The sequence below is a fragment of the Octopus bimaculoides genome, chromosome 8 (assembly GCF_046866305.1).
Source record: "Octopus bimaculoides isolate indiv1 chromosome 8, ASM4686630v1, whole genome shotgun sequence".
NCBI lineage: Eukaryota > Metazoa > Mollusca > Cephalopoda > Octopoda > Octopodidae > Octopus > Octopus bimaculoides.
Window position 1 is genome coordinate 6,997,766 of NC_142935.1, and position 14,461 is coordinate 7,012,226.

General features: G+C 37.2%; 1 protein-coding gene across 5 annotated transcripts in view; it reads left to right on the forward strand.

The window, feature by feature from the left end:
- The window catches only part of LOC106871605 (cholecystokinin receptor), a 128,152-nt gene that overhangs the window by 94,421 nt on the left and 19,270 nt on the right, over positions 1–14,461 (forward strand). For all 5 annotated transcript variants that reach the window (XM_089356058.1, XM_089356055.1, XM_089356059.1 and 2 more), the window contains exon 4: positions 13,327–13,450. In XM_089356058.1, coding sequence (XP_089212184.1) covers positions 13,327–13,450 — 124 coding nt within the window. The remainder of the gene's footprint in view (positions 1–13,326; positions 13,451–14,461) is intronic.

A 14,461-nucleotide genomic window follows, 5' to 3' on the forward strand; every position in this document is an offset into this window, starting at 1 on the left:
AATCGTAATGGATAATCCCTTCCTAGTCCCATCATACGCACAACATCGTTTTACGCGGAGGAAAATCTTGTTTCACGCGCGGTGTCGCTTGTTTACCGGGGCTAAGCCATTCCTTACGCTGCTTCATATTGATGTACAGGCACCATTTTTCGTCGCCAATAACGATTCAGCAAAGAAATCGTTGCTTGTGTCCATGAGTTGAGCAGTGACGAGCAAGCAAACCAGCGGAGATTGTGGCTCGTTGATTTTTGTTGTCACTTAAAGCATGCGGAACCCATGCTCCATACTTCTGAACCTTTCCCATCGAGTGAAGATGCTTCTCTATAGCAATGTGGGAGCATTCCATTTTCTCTGCCAGTTCCTTTGTCGTTTGACGAGAATTTTCGTGCAAAAGTTGCTTTAATCGCTCTTCATCGAACTCAACTGGACGGCCAGAACGAGGTGCGTCTTTGAGGTCAAAATTTCCATTTTTGAACTTGGCATACCAATCATGAGCGGTTCTTTCAGCTATGGCAACCTCTCCATACACAGCACAAATGTCGCACACACACACATTTATGTATATATATATACATATATATATATATAGAGTTATTAATATTTCTAAGTCTCTCTAAAGGAGACTACGGCAGCGGTACTGGAAATTAATAGTTATCGCCAAGCCAACATGGCAGTCCCAAAATTAGGACGAAAGCTGCCGTGAATTAGCTCCAAGAAGCCATCGCCTCTAGCTAGCTATGTGACACACGAACCTGTGTCCTTTATAACCTTCGAACAGGGGAGGTCAGCAGTGTCCCCCTGCTGGTTTGGCATCTGCAGACTAGACTAGTTTCAGGGTGTTGCCCCTTGTCAATGCAGAGTAGCCAAGCCTTAGCCAGGCGGCGCTGCTGACTATCTGCTCGAAGGTTATTTATCTATTTTCAGTGGAATCTATCCACTGGTTTTCAGAAATAGAGTTATTAATATTTCTAAGTCTCTCTAAAGGAGACTACGGCAGCGGTACTGGAAATTAATAGTTATCGCCAAGCCAACATGGCAGTCCCAAAATTAGGACGAAAGCTGCCGTGAATTAGCTCCAAGAAGCCATCGCCTCTAGCTAGCTATGTGACACACGAACCTGTGTCCTTTATAACCTTCGAACAGGGGAGGTCAGCAGTGTCCCCCTGCTGGTTTGGCATCTGCAGACTAGACTAGTTTCAGGGTGTTGCCCCTTGTCAATGCAGAGTAGCCAAGCCTTAGCCAGGCGGCGCTGCTGACTATCTGCTCGAAGGTTATTTATCTATTTTCAGTGGAATCTATCCACTGGTTTTCAGAAATAGAGTTATTAATATTTCTAAGTCTCTCTAAAGGAGACTACGGCAGCGGTACTGGAAATTAATAGTTATCGCCAAGCCAACATGGCAGTCCCAAAATTAGGACGAAAGCTGCCGTGAATTAGCTCCAAGAAGCCATCGCCTCTAGCTAGCTATGTGACACACGAACCTGTGTCCTTTATAACCTTCGAACAGGGGAGGTCAGCAGTGTCCCCCTGCTGGTTTGGCATCTGCAGACTAGACTAGTTTCAGGGTGTTGCCCCTTGTCAATGCAGAGTAGCCAAGCCTTAGCCAGGCGGCGCTGCTGACTATCTGCTCGAAGGTTATTTATCTATTTTGGCTACTCTGCATTGACAAGGGGCAACACCCTGAAACTAGTCTAGTCTGCAGATGCCAAACCAGCAGGGGGACACTGCTGACCTCCCCTGTTCGAAGGTTATAAAGGACACAGGTTCGTGTGTCACATAGCTAGCTAGAGGCGATGGCTTCTTGGAGCTAATTCACGGCAGCTTTCGTCCTAATTTTGGGACTGCCATGTTGGCTTGGCGATAACTATTAATTTCCAGTACCGCTGCCGTAGTCTCCTTTAGAGAGACTTAGAAATATTAATAACTCTATTTCTGAAAACCAGTGGATAGATTCCACTGAAAATAGATAAATAACCTTCGAGCAGATAGTCAGCAGCGCCGCCTGGCTAAGGCTTGGCTACTCTGCATTGACAAGGGGCAACACCCTGAAACTAGTCTAGTCTGCAGATGCCAAACCAGCAGGGGGACACTGCTGACCTCCCCTGTTCGAAGGTTATAAAGGACACAGGTTCGTGTGTCACATAGCTAGCTAGAGGCGATGGCTTCTTGGAGCTAATTCACGGCAGCTTTCGTCCTAATTTTGGGACTGCCATGTTGGCTTGGCGATAACTATATATATATATATATATATATATTGGCTGTGTGGTAAGTAGCTTGCTTACCAACCACATGGTTCCGGGTTCAGTCCCACTGCGTGGCACTTTGGGTAAGTGTCTTCTACTATAGCCTCGGGCCGACAAAAAACCTTGTGAGTGGATTTGGTAGACGGAAACTGAAAGAAGCCCGTCGTATATATGTATATATATGTGTGTGTATATGTTTGTGTACCTATGTTTGTCCCCCCAACATCGCTCGACAACCGTTGCTGGTGTGCTTACGTCCCCGTAACTTAGCGGTTCGGCAAAAAAGACCGGTAGAATAAGTACTAGGCTTACAAAGAATAAGTCCTGGGGGCGATTTGCTCAACTAAAAGCGGTGCTCCAGCATGACCGCAGTCAAATGACTGAAACAAGTAAAAGAGGAAAATAGATAGATTGATAGATAGATAGATAGATAAATAGATAGATAGATGGGTGTACATGTGTCTGTGTACATATATATACATATATACACACATTTATATACACACATACACATACAAACACGTATATACGTTTGCACCAATGTATGTCGTGTGATTGTATGTGTCTTTTTTTTTAATGTAGATGGGTGCGTGTCTGAGTGTGTTTGCGCGTGCGTTTGTGATACGTTCGCCTGTAAATGAAAAACCAGAAGTGTGTATACATACAGGAAGGTAGCTGTATAAACAAATTTACTCAGATGCTATACAGTTTCACACAATAGTTTATATTATTGTGGGTATGTAGGGTAGCAAAATAGATTGGTAGGATATGTTAAATTCTCTTAGCTTTCCTTTCGTTTTTCATCGCTCCAGGGGCCATTTCCAAAAGTACAGATAATATTCTGTCTGCATAATTGGATTTATGTGTCTCTTTTATCAATTCATATCGTTTCTAAGAAGCCTACAGATAAACGTACATACACTGACGTTACTTGTGTACTCAAAGATGGCGTTTGTGCATCATTTGCACGACAAGTGTTGTGACTAAGAAAAGTTAACGAAATAATTTGTGCTGGATGTGAATTTTGGTGCATCTTATTTACCGGGAAAAGAAATAACTATTTCGTACTAGTTCTTATAGAATATTGTCTTCATTCTAAAGAATGGGTGTATTTACCAAGAAGAACTTCATTAATAAAACAATCCGTTAGTATCACTTAACACTTTATCTTTCTCTCTCTCTGTCTCTATCTTTATCTATCTGTCTATCTATCATATATCTATCTCTCCCTTTCTCTTTCTCTCTCTCGCTTCCTCTTTGTAGATGCATACATGTTTCTGTATGTACGTATATATATATATATATATATATATATATATATATATATATATATATATATATATATATATATATATATATGTATATACAATTATTTGTGCATGTGTATATATATCTATAGACATGTAAGTAAATGTATATATGCACATATATATAAAGACAAAATTATGAATAGCAGTACATGTAAATATTTATATGTGTGTGTGTGTGTGTGAATGAATGAGTGAGTTTGTGCGTGTGGTGGGGTGAACTTATGGGAGTGTACGCATGCGTATTTGTACATCAGTTTGTACGAAACTCGTGTATTCTGTCTCACTTATATGCTCTTTTCTCAATCTTACGCATGCCACAGTTTATTTTCTTATTGGTTCATCTGCAATATTTCAAACAATCTTGTAAGCTCAAAAGTCTTAGTTGACACTCAATAACAATAAACAAAACATCACCATAGAGAAGATACGATAACCATTTCGATGCACAAGTCTTTAACTATCGTCACTTGATATTCACCCAAGGGAAATAAACAGATTTCTGAAGTGGAGAGTGTTATAAATTGCGTTTCATATTACCATATTTTTGGGCCAACCTTTATTCTTTAATGTTTTTTTACAGAAATATACACATGTATATGAGGGCTGTAGGCTGAACTGTTGAAAGCTTTCAGTTAAGCGTGTATACATATTTAACAAGCCTAAAAAGACAGGAATAATCATTTGGCAAAACATAATCCAGCGAGTTAGTAAGAAGCTTGCTTTATAACTACGTGGTTCCGGGTTCAGTCCCACTTCGTGGTACCTTGGATTCGGCAGAAAAAAGCCGCTGTATGTGTATGTATGTAAGTGTGTGTGTGTGTGTGTGTGTGTGTATTTATTCCCTATCACCGCTTAACTACTGGTGTTTGTGTGTTTACGTGCCCGTAACTTAGCAGTTCGACAGCAGTGAATGCCAGGCTTTAAGAAAAGTAGTAGGGTCGAAAAAGATTACCAGGCTTTGGGAAAAGTACCAAGGTCCAATGCTCCAGCATGACCGCCGTCTAATGCCTAAGGCAGGTAAAAGATAATAGATGATATTTTGGTGGAAAGCTTAATTTCAGTCAGTTTAAAATACAAAGTTTGTATCATAAGACCAGTGACGTTTTGGGGTGGATTGCTATCAAAAGAGTTAATGTATCTCAAGCCAGCGAGGAGGTCTCTTCAGGATCATTTATCCTTCAAAAACATAGCCACAAAATTTCTCTAATATCACATCCTTGCAATCTTGAAAAGAGGTCATTCATATTAGACTGTGTAGACCTAGATACACTATGCATGGAAGCAAGGGAAGCGTGGTTATTATGTTTGTAATAATCTAGCCATAGGTAAGATTGATCAGAATTGAACTGTGTCGAAGCAACAGCAAAAAAGTGGCAAGAGATTTAGAGTATTTTAGGGTACATTGTTCCATACGACTAAATTAAAAGTGGGGTTGTAGCACGCAATTTCTAATATTGTATCTATTAACGAGTGAGGTTAAAGGTATTTCTTATGTAACAAATATTATACTTAAGACAAAACAATTATTTCAACCGGCATTATTGTGATAATCTGTACAAATATTGAAAGAATGTTCACCGTATGGTATGGTGATGAAACGAGTAATGATATTTGGTGTAAAAACGTTTAAAATATCAAGTGAATCAGTACAATTTTTCTTAAAATTCTGCTTAAAGTTGTTTTCATTTGTGTTCGAAGGCAAATAAAATCATAACAAAAACCAAATGCATGACAAAAATATATTATCATAATATATTAGCCATGTTATTAAATACAGCTCTATAAGAAACCATTATGTGTTATTTCATACGGTGAATAATGTTTTTAGTGGACTTTATATATTCTGATGCGTACGCACAAACACACATACACACACACACTCACATAGACACACATATATATGTATGTATATATGTGTGTGTGTATATATATATATATATATATATATATATATATATATATATATATATATATATATATATATATATATATATATGTACAATCCGACGATGGCTTAACTGGTCGAAACTTCGCAGTCATAGTCAATAATATTCATGTTGAAAAGTAATATATATATATACGTATGTATGTATTTATAAGAATATACACATACATACATATATGAATATATATCAGCAACTGCGTACATAATATATACATTTATATGCGTGCGTGTGCATGTGTGTGAGTGTGCGTGTACATATATGTTTGTGCATATTATATATAAATGTAAATGTATAGATATGATTTGTGCTGTGCCTGCGTGTGGTTTCTGGCAGTTTATGCATATGTTTGTATATGAATGTGGTGGGGTATCATCCATTTGTATAAATCTTACATATTGTAGCTCACATAAACAATATTTTTCTCAACCGGAAGCATGCCACAACTTGTTTCTCCATCCGTTTCTTCTGCAATATTTCAAACAATCTTGTAAGCTCAAAAGTCGTAGTTGACACTCAATAATAATAAACAAAATATCATCATACAGAAGATACGATAACCATTTCGATGCACAAGACTTTCATTGTCGTCACTTGATATTCACCTAAGGGAAATAAACAGATTTCTGAACTGGAGAGTCTTAGAAGTTGCGTTTCATATTATCATTTTTTAAAATTTAGTCTTTATTCTGTAATGATGTTTTACAGATACATAAACATTTATATGTGAACCTGAAGGCTGAATTGAAGCACGCTAACAGTTAAGAGCGTAAATATATTTAACAAAGTACAAAAACAGTGGAATAATCAGTTCGCAAAGTAATAGAGCCAACTAGCTTCTTGTTTAATTTGAGACGTTTGATAGTAATTGTTCTGGTGTATCGCTTTTAAGTGTTTCACTTAGCTATATCGATCTCTGTAGTATAACATGTTGTTCTCCTGGCACTGTTACGTCGATTATTAGGCATTCTTGTTTGTCCCTCCTAAAGGTTACTATATCCGGCCTTCGGTGCTCTAACACTTTGTCTGCCTGGAAGTCAAGGTATCAAAGGATTTTTGTCTTCCCCTTTTCGTTCATTACCTTTTCCGGTGTATGTTGGTCCAAAGCACCTATTACCTCGTATCCATACTTACCGCATAGTAGCCAATGAAGGTTGCGGGCTACCTTGTCGTGTCTGTGCTTGTACTATTATTATTATTATTATTATTATTATTATTATTATTATTATTATTATTATTATTATTATTACTACTACTACTACTATTACTATTAAGGTGGTAGGCTGGCAGAATCGTTAGCACATCAGCCAAAACGCTTACCGGTATTTTGTCTGCCTTTACGTTCTGAGTTCAAATTCCACCGAAGTTGACTTTGCCTTTCATCCTTTCGGGTTTGATAAAATAAGTACCATTTGAGCACGGGTGGGGTGATGTGACTGACTAGCTCCTCGCCCTAAAATAGTGGTGGTAGTGGTGGTGGTAGTAGTAGTAGTAGTATACTATATAATATATCCATATTTCTAGTTTAAATTGAGAGTTTTAAATGGCCGCTGTTATATTTACTCTTTGTATTTTCCGATTCTTGATAACAGAAAGAGAAACAAATAATAATAATAATAATAATAATAATAATAATAATAAGATATTTATTGATTTACAGCAGTGCGTGGTTAATTCGATTCCTATACGTGATTAACAAACAAGAATCTAAAACCAAAATATGGTTAACAATATTGACTTTGGGAACGATAAAGAACAACGCCAATAATTATACAACTGACTCGCTAATGGACTCTAAGAAAGGACATATATTTACTGTGTTTTAATTGTGATTCATTGTCGTAATCTCTCCATCTAGTTTCACTTATTCTTTCTCGTTCATGCAACAGTTTCTCGATTACCGCCGTGTATTTTTCTCTACACATGCAACCGCAAACGTTTCCGCAGATATACCCCAGCCAGTCAGGCGCTCAGTCGGACATGCATACTTACACGCATGCATACATGTGTACGTAGATATATACATACATATAATATATACATACATATAATATATACATACATATAATATATACACGCACAAAGATACAACGTAAATAGCGATTCTAATAGGACTAAATTTGTTTTACAGATTTAAATCAAGAATTCTCGTATGCAGATAGATACACATACATACAAATACATATTCTTTTATTTAGTTCAGTCATTTGACTGTGGCCATGCTGGAGCACCGCTTTACACGAAAAAATCGACCCCAGGACTTACTACTTATTCTATCGGTCTCTTTTGCCGAACCGCTAGTTTCTCGGGACATAAACACACTAACATCGGTTGTCAAACGATGGTGGGGTGAGAAAAACAGATACACAAATATATATATATATATATATATATATATATATGTATGCATATTTGACGGGCTTCTTTCAGTTGCCGTCTACCAAATCCACTCACAAAGCTTTGGTTGACCTGAGGCTATAGTAGAAGACACTTGCCCAAGGTGCCACGCAGTAGGACTGAAACCGGAACCGTGTAGCTGGGAAGCAAGTTTCTTACCACACAGCCACTCCTGCGCCTATAACCGAATGAAACTGTTATTAAATACTATGTGTAACTCCTACCGAATGCGTTGAGTAGTTCTGCTTTCTTCCATTCGTTCAATCATTTGTATATGTGTGTTTGTGGGTGTCTATTTGTGCTTGTGTGTGAGTTCTGTCAAATGTGAAGTCCTCCCTCCCTTTCATTATTTTCTTTTTCATTTCCATATATTTAATTATTAACTGCGTAACTGCCCACTAAAATGATTTGTTATTGAAAATATAATTTAACTGACTTTGAACCTCATCGGCAGAGGTGAAATATTTTTTGATATTAAATATTTAGTATTTAATAATATAGATATAATTATCAAAAGATATTTCATACGTATTAATGAGGTTTAATAGTCGAAGAAAAATTATAACAACCTTGTTTAATTATTTTCTTTTTAATGTAAACAGTGAGTGTCTGTATCGGTAATTAATTAGTTAAAATTCCAATAAATTAATTTATTGTGAGGAGATCAGTTCTTGATAATAATCTTTCTTTCTTTCTTTCTTTCTTTCTTTCTTTCTTTCTTATGAGTTTCGAGAGTGTGCAATTACCAGGGCCGAATAAAGACTCATGGAGGCCCCAAGCACTTAAAAGATTTTGGTGTCCCCTGCCATGTACATGTAATTCAAAATATAAACAATAATAAACCATAAAATAAATTCGTTTTTCAAAACGAAACAAAACAGTTAGAGGGAAAATAATATTTATTTTGGTATCCTTCCACTTTATTTATATTTGAAAAGTTTTATACTTTTTTTTAATTGCAAAATCTTTGATCAGATCCTCACTATGATGCCATGAACACTTCGAAATTATTTCCGATCACATATACCACTTCGATTATTATCTAAGTAGCTTTAACGTGATCTCTTTTGTGCCGTAAACCATTTACCATTTTTGTGGTACTCGACTTCCCTTGATGTCCTAAGCACGTCCTTCGTTTGCTTAATTGTTGATCCAGTGCTGTACATTACCCATAATTATTGCAGACCATTCCACACCGGTGTCGTTAATGTTCAGTTTAAATCGATGTTGATCAACACAGAAAAAAAAAACATTGGCGAGTAGGTTGTAGAGGGCGCTTTTCTAGGGAAGAAAGGACTAAGCATTGTGGTTATTGCGAGGCCGAAGGGATTGAATACCCGAAAAGAGACGAGAACTGGGAAGACGATTGAATAATGTCGAATAGTTGAGGTACGAGACTAGCAGTCTTCAAGGAACAGAAGTTATTGTTGTAGCAATAAAAAAAGGAAAACAGTAACCTGTGTGAAAAAGACTGGACGATGATGGTTAATAATCGAATGCCATTTATTCGATCGGACCTTATCTGGATGCACTCCACAATATCTGTGTGCGTAGTAGCAGCACTGATTCAGATTAGGGAGAAATGTTCCACATTCCATTGGCACTCCATCGATTACGACGATGAGTTCATTTGATCCGATCAACGGAACAGTCTACTCGTGAAATTAATGCACAAGTGGCTGAGTCCTCCACAGACACGTGTATCCTTTATGTAATTTCCAAGGAAATTCAGTGTGACACGGAATGTGCCAAGGCTGGCCCTTTGAAATAAAAGTGCTACTCATTTTTGCCAGCTGCGGGAACTGGAACAACGTAAAATAAATTGTCTTGCTCAAGGACACAAAATCCCGTTGAGAATTGAACCGACAATCTTATGGTTGTGAGGAAAATACCCTCACTATTAAGCCATGCACTTTCACTGATGTATAGAAGGAAGAGAGTGGAGGACAAGACTGAGAATAAGGTAGAATGAGCTTTAGGGTTTTAGGAGAGTATTTTTTCGTGTAGAATATTGTTTTCTGATGGTAACAAATAAACTGAGGAACGCTGTAGGTTCGCTATCAACAAAAAAGATAACTTTCTCCTAAAAACGGAACTGCATAATTTGCTGATTTTTCCCGCTCTTCATTATGATGGACCAATCAGAAAGTTCTTTTTTTTAGGAGTAGGTTGTGATCAATTTCATTGATTCCAATTTAATACTGGTACATGCAGGAACCCATGGCGGTAAGAAAGCAGAATCGTTTGCACCTTGGACAAAATGCTTTATGAAATTTCTTTCAGCTTTTGACGTTCTTAGTTCAAATTCTACCGAAGCCGACTTTCTTTTCCCCACTTCGGGGTTTTTCATATGAAGTACTAGTCAAATACTGGAGTCGATGTAATCGACTTGATCTTCCTTTCCCTCAAAATTGTTAGCCCTGAATCCTTCAACAGAACAGAATCCAGTTCAGGGGTATTGTTGGGAATTCGGTCAATTATATGCCATGTAAACCGAGTAACCAATTCTTTTGAGCCCTAAGAAAAATAGGAACCAAGCATTTTGAATTTGGTGGGGTTTGATCTCTGTATAATGTCAAAAGCGTAATCTGATATTTAATCCAACGCCCTCTATCTCCGCCAAACAGTACAAACCGTAGTTTTATTTCTTTTTAATCAAAACTTATTAGGTTTCATTTGTTAGCTAATGCTCATTAAAACTAACCAATTATATTTTAAAGAATAATTAGATTTAGACCAATTAGATTTTCACTTTTTCATTCAAATATTATTTTAACATTAATATTTAAAAAAATTTTTGGTTCAGTTTATTTTCTTGAAATTGTACATTGACATATATCATTAATTTTGTGGAAGTCACTTCTAACTCGGTTATATCGATTTTTCGATTAAATTTTTTATTTTCTATTTTTTTTTTTAGATACAAACGAGTGTCATAAGTGAAATTATGAACATTTTCAAAGGTTTCGACATGAAAGATTATTGCCTCACCAATGACTTGCTAGAAATAGCAGATAGTCCACCCTTCAAATCAAAAGAAACCCTTAATGTGTCTTAATCCTCTTAGGGCACCCAGACCGATCGATCAGCCCAAGTGATACAAGCTGAAAGGAGTTTGAGATCGATCTATCGGCCTGATGAAACAAACGTTGTGAATGGTTGGTTTTGAAGTGTAACAGCTAATCAGAGATCGGTTTTCAGTAGACGTATCGCAATAGAAAAAAACTTTTGGTCTTTTTGGCTACACATACCAAAACACCGTATGTCTCAAAAGAGCTAAGACTTTAGGGCAGCGGTTTTCAACAGGGGTTCATATGACCCCCTAAGGGTCCATGTAAGATTTTGTTGTTAAAACTTATGAGCAATAAACTGGTTATACTTCCACAATACACAAAGAAACATTCTTTTATTCTTTTACTTGTTTCAGGCATTTGACTGCGGCCATGCTGGAGCACCACCTTTAGTCGTATATATATATATATGTACGACGGGCTTCTTTCATTTTCCGTCTACCTAATCCATTTTGGTCGGCCAGAGGCTATAGTAGAAGACGCCTAAGGTGCCAAGCAGTAGGAATGAACTCGGAACCATGTGGTTGGGAAGCAGGCTTCTTATTTTTTTTATACAATTCTTAACATTTAATTTTAAAAATATAATGGGATTTTTTAAAACATGGTTAGGACAACAGAACAAAATAGGAACGGAAGGGGGCCCCTAGACCAAACACGACTGAGAACCACGGCTGAAGAGAAAAAGACACTTAGAAACGGCTGAGAAAATTTAAGAGACTTTTGAATTCTTTTTCCATAGACGTAAGTCTCACCCGATCTCGACTGCGTGGCACCTTGGGCAAGTATCTTCTACTGTCCCCTCGAACTGACGAAAGCCTTGTCAGTGGATTTGGCGTGCTGGGGTCGATTCATTCAACTAAAATTCTTCAAGTCGATGCCCCAGCGTGACTGCAGTCTAATAACTGAAATAAGTAACAAATAAAAGGTAAAATGGGATTAGGTCTATAAACTGGGAGGTAGAGGTGTTGGTTGATAAATCTATGTCAATATTCATAAGTACGAAGGCGGCGAGCCGGTCTTTACGTTTCGAGTTCAAATTCCACCGAGGTCGCCTTCGCCTTTTCATCTTTCTCGGGGTCGATAAAATAAGTACCAGTTGGACACTGGGGTCGATGTAATCGATTGCCCTCTCCACCCCCTCCCCTGAATTTGCTGGCCTCGTACCAAAATTTGAAACCAATATTGACCTCGGTGGAAATTCTGCCAATGATAAAGGTTTCTATTGTAGATAAAAAAAATTCCCAAATTTTGAAGCGAGTGAATTAGTTGATTACATCGATCCCAATACTTTACTGGTACTTTATTTCATCTACCCAATGGAAGCGCGTGGCTTAGTTGAGAGAACATTCGCCCCACGACTGTAAGGTTGTGAGTTCAATTCCCGGCAACGCGTTATGTCCTTGAGCGAGACTTTATTTCACGTTGCTGCAGTCTACTCAGCTGATAAAAACGAGTCGCACCGTTGTCACGTTCTATGTCACTTTTTCTTGTTTTTTTTCTATCACCCTTGACTCTTCTTTCTATATTTTTTTAATTTTTTACGTGGGTGGTGACAATTTAGCTCATTTTTTTAATCAATTTTATTTGGCTTTGATGATTTTAAAAACAAAATATTGATATTATATGAATTGAATAATCAATAAGAATGGAGGAAATATACGTGTTAATGTTTAGCTTTTCTCCTGTTCATGTTATTCACTGTTTGGTTTTAACTCTTCCTCGTCTTTTTCTTTTTTCTTTTGTCTTCTCTTTACTTTATACTCATTTTACTACTGCTACTACTACTACTACTACTACTAGACTGCTTATTATTTGCCATGAAGGCATTACAAAGAGGGGACGAACAAGGACTGACAAACATAAAAGGGGTGAAGAAGCTTACTACACAGTCACACCTGCGCCTACACACACACACACACACACACACACACACACACACATATATATATAGGGTGATAAATTGAATATTAATTCAATTTAAAACCAAGTAGCCTAGCATATAAAAAAATCTGAAAATTCAGAAAAAATTGTACTACACGTGTATAAGGGATGACCGCTAGGTGCACATCCAATATGCTAGAAAGAGGTCATCAACGACCCAACCACAAAGAAAAATAATGTTCTCCAGAAAAATTTCGCCAAAACACCAGAACAGGACATTTCTCAATGTGTCCTGTTCTGGTGCTTTTGCGAAATTATACCGTAGCTGTGAACCATTTCTAGGCCCGTATATATCATAAAATGCTTCATATTTCCCTCTTGTTTTCCAGTCGATTTTCGTCCTAATTATATTTGATTTTCTTTCTTCTTTCTCTATATTCAGAAGCTGTTGCATCCATATTTCTGCTTTCTATCCTGTAGGTACATTGCTATTCGACATCCCTTGAAGGCAAAGTACATATGTACGCTGGTGCATGCGAGGTTAGTGATAATGGGCGTCTGGATTTTGTCGTTCATCGGATCCCTTCCTGTTTTGTTTGGACAAGTAAGTAACGAGAAACTTGTTATATCTAATCTTATATTTCGAAAATTGTTTCAATCATTGGACTGCGGCCATGCTGGGACATCGCTCTGAAGGGTTTAGCCGAATGGGTTTAGTAGTTATTTTTTTCAATTTTGGTACCTATTTTCTATCGGTCTCTAATTTTGATTTACGGGGACACAAACATATCAACACCGGTTGTCAAGCAGTGATGTGGGACAAAGGCTGACAGACAGACAAGCACACACACGCATATATACATAAAACGAATCAAACATCTTTTAAAAGTTTTAGCAAGCAGTATCTTTACTCTTCTTTTCTTCAAATATTCCATGTTATATCTGTTTAGGTAGAAGTCTTGCTAGCCACCTCATTAGTACCGTTTTTAACACTAATAATACTTCACATATTTACTCTTTTATATATATATATATATATATATATATATATATATATATATATATATATATATATATATATGTATGTATGTATGTATGTATGTATGTATGTATGTATGTATGTATGTATGTATGTATGCATGCTTGTATCTATACACACATGTATATACGAGCCGACAAAGTAGAGACTATGCATCGCTGCGCTATGGGGAAAATACTAGCCTTATCTCCCTCACCTCATAGCTTCCTGTCTTAAGTAAAACGTTACTGGATATGACAATCCTACATATAATATAGTGAGAGAGAAACAAAAACCTACGGATGGTCATTTCTGGAATTCCTTTTGTTGTCATCAGTCCATTTCGACAGAGCTGACCTGAGAATGGTCACTAAACAACATCAACATCAACGACATGCTTGTGTAGACAATGTGTACATTTCTAAACACACTATTCAAACATGTGTTCGAATACCTTTTCAAGAGATCGCATAACAAGGTTTAGGACAAAGAAACCTTTGTCACAAGAAACCTTATGTCTGATTACGATGGAAATACTTTTCTCATTGACGAACTCAAAGCAGATGTATTAACGAGGCAACACAGTTTGCCGTTGAC